The 11,296-nt window shown below is 39.6% G+C and overlaps 1 protein-coding gene across 1 annotated transcript; it reads right to left on the bottom strand.

The window, feature by feature from the left end:
• Positions 1-7,887: 7,887 nt before the first annotated feature.
• Positions 7,888-10,028, bottom strand: LOC138005195 (adenosine receptor A3-like). Its single transcript, XM_068851457.1, has one exon. The coding sequence runs from the start codon at positions 9,986-9,988 to the stop codon at positions 9,113-9,115; it is 876 nt and encodes a 291-aa protein (XP_068707558.1). The 5' UTR covers positions 9,989-10,028; the 3' UTR covers positions 7,888-9,112.
• Positions 10,029-11,296: the final 1,268 nt, after the last annotated feature.

Below are 11,296 nucleotides of genomic sequence, written 5' to 3'. Positions count from 1 at the left end.
TTGCGGACCCGTACAGACCCTCTTGACTCTATTATGTGTAATAAAAAGCAGAATGTTACTCATATAGCAAAGAAAATATGGAATGGGGAACGGCCGGGCCGTTGGCGCAATTTTTATATTGAGGCAATACACAAAAGCCAGTTTTAAGTATTACATTTGTATAAAACTTGCTATTACCGTTTTCTCGTATATTGTCGGAGTAAGACTTTATATAGTCACTGACTACATTTATACTGAAGTATGCTTCTCCATAAGTTTGCTTCCCGTACGATTTTAGCATTAAGTGTAGCTTTTCCTTTGCTGCTTGTAAACAGATTAACTACATTGGTTTCTATATTTTCGTGTTTTATAATTTAAAGAAAAAATATTTGAGTCAATAATTTCTGTCACATTGTGGAGTAGAAACAATTCGACTCCTGTGGTGTCATTCGTGGTCGATTCTGGGCTGAGTTACCTTTTAAACGCGAAAGGATAAGTTGAATTCCCGAAATGATATAAATTGATGCCGGGAATTTAATCCACCGGGTAAAGGACTACCTTTTGTATTGGCTATTGACAACATGAGTTGAGGTCATCTTTCTGAGAATCTCATGAAATTCTGTTGTCAGGTGATCGTATAAATATTCTTACATTCTCCGTGATCCAATCTGGTTCAATAATTCACTCCAGTGGTCCCGTTCGATGCAATCCTGGCTTTTTTACTTTCAACCACTTGCACATTGACACAGAGATTAGAAAGCCCATCTTCTGCCATGCAACCTGCCCTGCCTCATACGCGGCTTCAATTTTATTATTTTCTTCTCTGTTCTGCCCCGTTTACCCTTCTTATCAAAACCAAGATCTGATTTGATCCGCCCGATATATTCTGAAATGTTAACCATCTCACCCCGACAAATCCCTAAACAGACATTCCTGCATGCTTTACGCACTGCGAGGCTTCGAACTGAGTTGAATGGTCTTTTCCCTAGTTTATATTCAGCAAGAGGCATTGGAATGCGCATGCTGAGGACTGGACTACACATGTTAGTTCAAGAAAATTCATTTGTGCCTAACCTACCAAGGGCTTACATGTTTCTACCAGAGAGGTTTTTCACCCCTTTTGCCCCATTTTTAGTCTCGCTCGTGGTTTCATCAAACGACTTTGCAAAGTAGTTCAACATTGTTCAGCGAATGTGACAACGATGTTGACTCAGGCTAACAATGGAAACTCCACAAAGTTGTTTAGACAGACTTAAAGTGAGTAATATGATAGCGGTTTCGTTTACTTTGGTCAATGAGCATATATCAACAATATTTATAAATCTTAGTTAGTCTCCTTTGACCGTTTTTTGTTTTTCTCTCTTCTTTGTAGCACGTCTTTGACTAGTGCGTAAACATGATAAAGTTGACTCTTTGACTTGACTTGACTTGACTTAACTTGACTTGACTTGACTTGACTTGACTTGACTTGACTTGACTTGACTTGACTTGAATTGACTTGACTTGACTTGACTTGACTTGAAAACAAAACTGAAGACTCCAGCTGAAGAAACGGCACACTGCGGCACACTTTCAGTCATGGTTATCACATCACATTTATTCACCTCAGTCATACAGTAAATGATACGGACTCGTACTTCTTATACGCGCAATCGAAAGCGTTCGTGGCTTCGAATCCCGTTCAAGCCTGCGTTACGGCGTTTTCCGGCTTCGTTCAATGTAACTGCTTTAAAAGTTGCTCTCAAATTCAGAGGTCATTCTCTCTTAGAAATGTTACAGTCCACAGTACAACTGAAATGTATATATATCTTTCATAAACTGAATTTTAGAAGTAAAGTAATCTTGTTTGATAAACAAAACTTATGCTCGAAGAGTACAAATTGTTTATGATTTTGAAATTTTCCGTTGCTATTGGCATGGTAATCTTTTTCTTGTCACCTGTCATGGCATTGGTAACGTATCCCTTCATTGTTGGCAGATTTAGTTTTCACTCAACATTATCAGACGAGGGCAACTTGAGCATACACAATCGCTAACAAACCCTGAAGCCCTGTCCAATTGCAAACGGGAACTGTTTTGTGATGAATTATGTCAAACGGCATTGTTGAGTGACCAAACCTATCTAATATTGGTGTTTGGGGTTCATGGCCAAATTTATATCAAACTACTATCAAACTCCAGATGCAAATAATTCTGGGCCACTAGATTACCCAGTGTGCTTCCCTTGTCGACTTGACAAATCGTCAACACCTCAGTCAATATGGCGGAATGCGAGATATGATGGGAAAAATCATGGCGATGTGTAGCGGCCACAATCCTCATTGAAGTGTTCGTAAATGATGAAAGAGAAAAGGTAAACGAGGGAAGACTAGGAGTTGGATAAAGAGACGTGAACAGAAAGGATGCTTTAATAACATCGTAAAGGATCTGATGATAGAACGATTTACGAACTGATCACAGAGCGTCCTCTTTATTCGCCATCCATTCTCGCGATCCGCGGCGCTGGCCAAGAAGATCGCAGCTGTGGGAAAGAGAATGTTCGCCATTTTAAAAACAGTGGCGAGAAGCACACGCGCGTCAAACGTGTTTCATGTTGCTGTCCAAGCGCGTAAAACATCGTTAACCAAACACGAAACGTTTTACAGTTTCAATGTTTTACTGAATGTTTGACAGCCAAATTTACCCAACTCAATAAAACACGTCAAAGCACTATCAAACAGAGTGACCAAAAGGCTGTGGTCGCCCTCGTAAGACTTCACCTGTTTGGACAGGGCTTAACGTATTTTGCATTAGGCCAATAATAAACAATTATTGGATGAGGTTTTTGTGATATCTAGAATAATAAAGGTGGAGGTAGGGGTTATCGGCTGAGGCTGATAACCCTTACCGAGACCTTGATTATTCTGGATATCACAAAAACAGAACGTAATAATTGTTTTATTATACATTGAACAAAAAACAAATGATCACAACTGTGACTGGAGCTGATAATATATTTCTAAAAATATCCAAATCAGCGGCACAGAGTTCGACTGACAAAACATTCTAAGCCTTGGACAATATGTGAAAAATTGAAAAAAAGCTGGTTGAGAAAGTAAATAGCAATAAATAGGCCTATTTGAAGAACTCATATTTTTGCTTCTTCACTGACGGCAAGCAACAGAAAGCGCGCGAAGTTGACATGATTACCTTTACAAATCATGCACCGCGGTCATACATGGCATGATTACCTGTGACCTTGAGTGTCCTTGACATGATTATTGTATAATTTGCAGCTTGATGGCGTCACAGGCGCTGATTTCGAAAATTCACTCTACGCTTTCGGCCAATCAGAAAAGAAATAGTGACTTCAATGTATAATAATAACAATAATCTTCTCATTGAAGTGTCGATCTCCTTTTCCAAGAATTCAAGTGGTTGGAATTACGTTTTTTTTTTCAACGAGGGTCATAGAAGTGTGTCGATTGATAACCAAATTTGGGAAGCTACCCTTCATAAAGTAAAATTTTACCACTTTTGGCAATGGTTTTCACTGATTTGTTGACACAGGCATCGCGCCTTGTGATTAATTACTTTATAAACAGACGTGTCGATTCATATATTTGCCGCCTGTATTTTCCCCTTGTGAAAGATTTGTTAATTAAAAGCCAGAATATGTCCATTCTTTGATTGCACTCTCGTGAGATGACAGCCCTGTTGGTGCCAAAACAGAAGAAAAATGTAGCTCACGTTTTGCATTACAATAGTGTCAAATTCCCAAAAGACTTTTCTGCTTTTGTTATTTCCACCAACATGGCTGCCCAAGGTTCAGAAGCAGGTGTATAGGCCACTTCGGAAAATACCATAATACTCTTTGTTTGTTCCCCCAAATTTTGCATAAGCATTTATTTTGTTTTCTCTTGGGACCATTGTAAGTCCCAAAAGAAACTGGAAACAATGCTTATGCAAAATTTTGAGGGACAAACAAAGATTATTATGGTATTTTTTAAAGTGGCCTATTGACAGTCTTCTTGCATAAAGAGACAAACAAATCCGGCGTTAATTGAATTTTCTTTGAATTTTTTTCGACTGTATTATTTTAAACAATTTTTTAAAGGGAATTTGTAAATTAAAATTTGCAAATGAAGATTGTAAAACGAACAAAAAGAGAATACGATTATGGTTTCTTTGAATTGTATGTAAAATATGAAGCAATTACAACTTCTTAACTACACACGAACTAAGATTTGCCTGACGAACATTAACAACAAACTTAATTAAGGTGAATTTTGGAGTTTTGATCCGACAAACTCTGTGTTACACTGATGAATTTTTGTTGACTATAAAAGTAGACTACACTAATAACAGTGTAATACTCATAGTTATCTGTCAGCCAAATTACAATTCTTTTATTGCACAAAGACTGAGGCCAATTCCAACTTCATTGCTCGAACTGTTACTTCCAGGCATTTTGCACTACACGTTTAAAAAAAACTTTCATGAAGTATACTTAATGTTTGCAACAATAGGCTTGATCAGTTTAGAATAACATAAGGCTGTAGTCGAAAAATTAAAATAACAACAATAAAAAGTAATTGAGCCTCGACCTAAAATTCCATCCAAAAAAGATAATGAATGGCGACCGATACACCGTTAATTTGAGTAGTATTGCAATGGACTGCGTTTCATCCGTGAAAATTTATGTAGTGATGGCCGAGATATAAACAGACTCGTCAAACTAAAGAATAACACACTTAATTTAATTCACAAACACGCCATGCTTCTCCACTTCTGTACATTATGTAGCAATCACCTATCTCTTAAGCTAAACACTACATTCCCTTTCTTTGTGAAAACAGAACTCAACTTATGACAAGCAATAAAATGTTCAAAACGCTAAACACAGTCTATTGTCCCGAGATTCATAAACAATCTCAACAATCTCAAAACTTGCTTTTTTTCTAACATTCTCAACAGTCTTTTTAAAACTATTCACTTTTCCAGAACAAAGTCCTTAAACTTAGCTGGCATCCGTATAGTTCGGTTTGGCCTTCTCCGTGGCTCTGTGGTTTCTGAGGTTTCTGAGGTACCTATAGGTAAGGGTGAGATCATCGGAATTGCTGGGGTTTCAGCTCCCACACAGTTCTCCGGCTTCTCTGGGGCTTTATAAGGTTTAACAAAAGAACTATTTCTCCGGTGTACTACACCTTCGGTTGATTTCAAGGTTAGTTCTTGTCCCTCATTTGTCTGATCAGTGTAAGGCTCAGTCTCAAAGTTGGGAGTTAACTTTCCAGATGACTTGCTGTAATTGACAAGGACTTTATCTTTAGGAGTGATAGAGCGTGTCGCCGTTTGTCAGCATACACTTTGCCAGCAAGCTTCTGATTCCAGTCGCGATCTCTGATGCCTTCATCCAGAACACTCTTATTGGGACGTAGTTCCGGTTACTCGGTTTTAAGTTCTCTTCCAAACATTAGAATTGCTGGGGTTGCTCCTGTACTGCTGTGGCGGGTTGTTCTGTATGCTAACAGGAATTTGTTCAATTCTTCTTTCCACTTTTCCCTTCTGCTTCAGCTATTTTGAGTGACTTCAACAACGTTCGGTTCTGGCGCTCTACTTCCCCATTTGCTTGGGGCCAGAGGGGTGTGGATTTTCGATGTTCAATCCCATGTTCAGTTAGAAAAGCTTCAAATTCTTCGGATACAAATTGAGGAGCATTATCCGACTTAAGACTGAATGGGTAGCCATACCGTGTAAATATGGGCGTTAGCGCTTCAATCATCTTTTGAGAGGTGGTTGTGCGCATGACAACTATTTCAAAGAAACGGCTGTAGTAATCCACTACTACAAGTAGGTTTTCTCCAGAAGGAAATGGACCTAAGACATCGATGGCTACATCTTGCCACGGTCCGGAAGGTGGTTCTACGCGCTGCATTGAATCAGGTGGACAAAATTCTCCCACTACTTGGCATCCCGGGCAGCTTCTGCAAACGTTCTCCGCATCAAAGTCTATTTTGGGCCACCAAACTTTCGTTCTCAACTGGGTTTTCATCTTTATAATACCTTGATGCCCCTCTTGTGCTAAAAGCAGTACTTCATGACTAACTTTCCTATTGCGCAAAGTTCATTCTTCACACTAAGGTAATGAGGCATTTTGCATTGAGACTAGTCACCACTTTGTACGTAGTATCTAACACTACACAGTTCAGGATCATTTTCTGGATCTCTTTCAACTTCTCTTGCAATCATAGCCATTGGCGTACTTTCTTGTACAACAACTCTAACAAAGTCAGCTTCCTCGCCACTGGGATCTTTCTGATAGATAGAATTTAACCTTGAAAGGGCGTCAGCGATGTTGGTCTTACCAGGACGGTTGATCACTTTGAAATTGTACCCCAGCAAACGATCCTCCCAACGTTCTATTCGTGCAGACGGCTTAGAAGACGTGTTATAGATGTGCTTCAGAGGTTTATGATCGGTCTCTAGTTCAAATTCTCGACCATAAATATACAGCTTGAACCTCTCGCAAGCCCATGCCAACGCAAGACCTTCCTTTTCTGTGTGGGAATAGCGCCTTTCCACGTCGGTAAGATTTCGCGATGCATAGGAGATCACCCTCCACATGCCATCTTGTAGCTGAGTGAGAACAGCTCCTATACCTGTGGGACCTGCGTCGGCTACTATTCGCGTTCTGCATTGATTCTTGAAGTAGGCGAGTGTATCTGCTTGAGTTAGCAGATCTTTAAACTTCCGGAAGGATTTCTCTTGGGCGTCTCCCCACATGAAATATTGATCCCTTCTTGTAAGGATTCTCAGCGGTTCGGCGACCTGGGTGTAATCTGGCAGGAACTTGGCACAGTATTGTACTAGCCCTAAAAACGATCTGACCTCTGCGGTATTCTGTGGTGGCTTCGCATTTTGAATTGCAGACACCTTCTCTTCACTTGGTGAAATTCCTTGTTTGCTCAAGTCATGTCCAAGGAACGTTAATTTTGGAAGTCTGAACTGGCACTTCTTCTCATTCAAGGCCAATCCACACTTTCTGAGACGGCACAGAACATCTAGCAGATTCTCATCATGTTCCTGGATTCCACATCCGTGGATGATTATGTCGTCAACAATATTCTTAATTCCTTTGCAGCCAATCAGAGCATCTTTGAAAATCTTCTGATATTTCTCTGGAGCTGAGGTTATTCCAAACATTAACCTCTTGTAACGAAAAAGACCCCTGTGTGTAATGAAGGTAGTAATCTGACGTGATTCTGCATAGAGCTCTACTTGATGGAAGCCCCATTTCAAGTCCAATTTACTGAAAACAGTAGACCCATTTAAATCGTGCAGGACTTCCTCGTTGGTAGGAATAGGGTTGCTCTCCCTTTCAATTGCTTCATTAGCTCTTCTCATATCGACACAGATGCGAATATCCTCATCTGGTTTCGGGACAACCACAAGAGGTGAAACCCATCCTTTCTTTAATAATTCATCTAATTCCTTGTCGACTTTCTCTCTTAAACCAAATGGTAATCTTCTGACAGGTTGTGCAACAGGTTTTACATCTTTGTTCACATGTAATTTCAGCTGGTAATCTTTCAATTTACCCACTCCCGTGAAAACATCAGGAAAGTTCTTAACAATGTCCACAGATGTCCTTTCACTTGTGATAGAGTATGCTTGGGGTGAGTTAGGAGGGCCAACTCTTAGCACGTTCAATTTATCTGCCGTATCCTTTCCAAGCAAAGCTCTGCCATGGCTTTCCGCAGCGGTAAACGCGGCTACACACCTCTCTCCAGACGCCGCACAATAAGCTTCACTCTCAAATGTTCCAACTACCTCAATGGGTTCACTTTGGCCGTAAGCAAACAGCTTCCTTTCGCACCTTTGGGATCTGCATTTCACACCTTCCTGTTTTAAACTTTCCCACGTGTCATGATCCACAATATTGCATGTTGCTCCTGAGTTAATAAAGACATCCTTAAGCTGCACACCCCCAATTGCACAAATCAGCAACTCCACTCAAGTCACCGCCACATGTTACAACAAAAGCACAATAATCTTCTTCTTCGCTATTTTTCACCTGGACGTTTCTTTTCTACTTTAGATCGGCAGCAGGCTGCAAAATGACCAAGGACACCACATTTGTTACAGGCTTTTCTGAGTGCTGGACAACTCCTGTCTCGTTCAGAATGACCAGTTCTGCAACAACGGGTGCATTTCCTTTCTTTCAAAACCCTCTTTTCTTCTTTCCTCCTCTCTCCTTTTCTTTCCTTTGATGATCTTTTTGAAACATTCTGTTAACTCGCTCAAGACCTCCCATGGACTGCATTTGAGTGTTGACCGCCTCATGGACTCGTGCAGTTTCCTGTAGCACTGTCAAGGTTGCATCACTAGCTTTTTCGAGAAGTTTTCGACGAAGTCTTGAATCTTTACATTTTTCAATGATCTGGTCTCGGATGGCTTCATCCGCATTAGCAAAATCACAAGATATGGCTTTCTAGTGTAGTCGGCAAACAAACTGATCGATGGTTTCTCCCTCTGTCTGTTGCATCTGGCGAAATACGTGTCGCTCAAATGGGACGTTGACTTTTGGCGTGAAATAGTTATCCAGAGCTGCTAAACAATTGTTAAGTGTAGTTTCGTTATCCTCAGGAACTAAAGTGTAGTAAATCTCTTGTAATTCCATACCTCCCGAATGTAACAGCAATGCTATTTTCTGACCTTCATTGGTTACTCCTTTCGAGGCCACATAAAGGTTAAAGGCACGTTTCCATCGTTTCCATCGAACAAAAAGTGAATTTGGCTCTCCCTTTGAGGTAGGCCGTGGATGTCTAAGACTTGTTTCACAGTCGCTCCGCCAGGATCAGTGGGAGTCGTTGATGTGGTCGAGCCGCTCGCTTGCTCTCCAGGCGCTGACATTCCGGTTGTTTGGACGAAATAACCGCGCAAATTTTAATCCACAACCACTTTGGTATTCCACTTATCACCGCCCTCGTCGCCAAATGTCTCTTAAGCTAAAAACCATAATTTACAATGCTGTGAGTTAATTGATGATGATTTTACTGAACTATATTTTCTACCTAGAAACTAGATTTTGAAATAAGATTTACGGTTTAACAGTTTTGTCCTCTAGTGCGACTTGGCCCTTAGTCGAACTTGCTTATCTACCAAAGTAATTGTAACAGACAAGCAAAATATCGATGACAGATTGTCGTATGTCCCTCATCTTCCAGCAGTAAATTAATGGATTCAGAGATGAATTGAGCAGCACCAAAGTCCAAACGTAACATTTGAAAGGGTAGATGGTCTTGCTAAGTCCAGAGTTTATCCAAACAATATTAATGCAGATGTTAGGTAAGTAACAAACTACGAAGACCAAGTAGACGCAAAATGTGCTTCCTGCTAATTTAAAGCGCCTCGTGGCATTTGCTCTTTCTCTCCCATTTTGCTCTCGAACTTGCCGCACTTGAATTTCCTTTCGGTGCCGCCTAACTGTTAAATAGATTTTCCAATAAAGAATCGCGATGATTATGAGGCAAAGTATTTCACAAACTTCATGAATATATAATGCTCTTGTAATTTGCCACAAACCAGCAGTCGCGGAGAGAAATGCACTGACCAAGAACAATAAGATCACCACATAAATCGCACGATTATGAGTCACAATTTCTTGATATCTGAGGTGAAAAGTGATTGCTAAGAATCTGTCAACTGTTAAAGCCAACACACTTAGGAACGAGGCGTAGAATAAGAAATTACTAGTGACTGCAAATGCAATGTTCGTGTTCTGTATCACGGTTGTGCTGTTTTGCGACATTGCAATCATACGTGCGACATATAGAGGGTGGACAATCAACCCAACACAAAGATCAGAAACAGCCAAGCTCAAGTGAAAGGCTTTTAACGGCTTTGGTAACGAAGAAGTTCGCCTTATCGCTTGAATTGTAATACTGTTCAAAATGGTCGCTGTCAAACATAGAAGAGCGTTAAAGACTCCATTAGCAATGAACGTGAATTCATCGGCCCGTCTGTTCATCGCCGAAATGATACGATATGAAACGATTAAAGCGACAACGTATTCAGGTTAGTGCTTTGGAGGTGAGGATCTCAGATTGATGTTATCCTTGGCTGTTGGAGCAGTGGTTAAGTTTAACTTTTCCGTTTCAATCATAACATTCATCAATTAAGAACTGTAATTACATGCTCTTACTGTTGATCGTAAAGTTTGGTCTTGGAAGCAACAGAAAAATTGAATTGATGATTTGAATTGTAAAGTTTTTAATGACGACAGATATTTCAAAGGACTTTAAATTAATTTTGAGTGACATGTCAAAATAGTCCAGAGGCACAATAAATCAATTTGAAATATTTTCTAAAACACGGTTTACAACGGCCAGCATCATGCAATTAAAAAATAGAAAATTATTTCTTAACTTTCAGGCTACCGTGTTTTGCCTGGCACTCACTTTTCTCAACAGCAACGGTGAATTGGTTGTTTTCTGATTTTAAAGCAAAACATTTTTAAGTTTTATCATTTATGGAACTCAATAACTGAGAAATAAAACTCAACAGCTAGTACACCTTCGAACATCTGCTTTTCTAATTCTCCGGTTAAACATGAAACGTTAGTGATGTATTGGTGTATTTGTTAATTTAAACACAAGCAAATTATTTCTTAACTTTCAGCTACCGAAATGCAACTTGTTTTGCCTGGCATACACTTTTCTCAACAGCAAGGGTGAATTGGTTCTTTTCTGATTTTAAAGCAAACCATTTTTAAGTTTTTTACTTATGGAACTCGATAACTGAGGAATAAAACTCAACAGCTAGCACACCTTCGAACATCTGCTTCCCTAATTCTCAGGTTAAACATGAAACGTTAGTGATGTATTGGTGTATTTGTTGAATTTAAACAAAGGCAAATTATTTCTTAGCTTTCAGCTACCGAGATGCACTTGTTTTGGCTGTCATACACTTTCCTCAACAGCAACGGTGAATTGGTTCTTTTCTGATTTTAAAGCAAACCATTTTTAAGTTTTACACTTATGGAACTCGATAACTGAGGAATAAAACTCAACAGCTAGTACACCTTCAAACATCTGCTTTCCTAATTCTCCGGTTAAACATGAAACGTTAGTGATGTATTGGTGTATTTGTTAATTTAAACACAGGTAAATTATTTCTTAACTTTCAGCTAGGGTGCTCCATCTTGTTTTGCCTGGCATACACTTTTCTTAACACCAACTGTGAATTGGTTCTTTTCTGATTTTAAAGCAAAGCATTTTTAAGTTTTATACTTATGGAACTCGATAACTGAGGAATAAAACTCAACAGCTAGTACACC

The sequence above is a fragment of the Montipora foliosa genome, chromosome 6, assembly GCF_036669935.1.
Source record: "Montipora foliosa isolate CH-2021 chromosome 6, ASM3666993v2, whole genome shotgun sequence".
Classification (NCBI taxonomy): domain Eukaryota; kingdom Metazoa; phylum Cnidaria; class Anthozoa; order Scleractinia; family Acroporidae; genus Montipora; species Montipora foliosa.
Note: the sequence above shows the minus strand (reverse complement) of the source record. Positions and strands in the feature narration are given on the sequence as shown.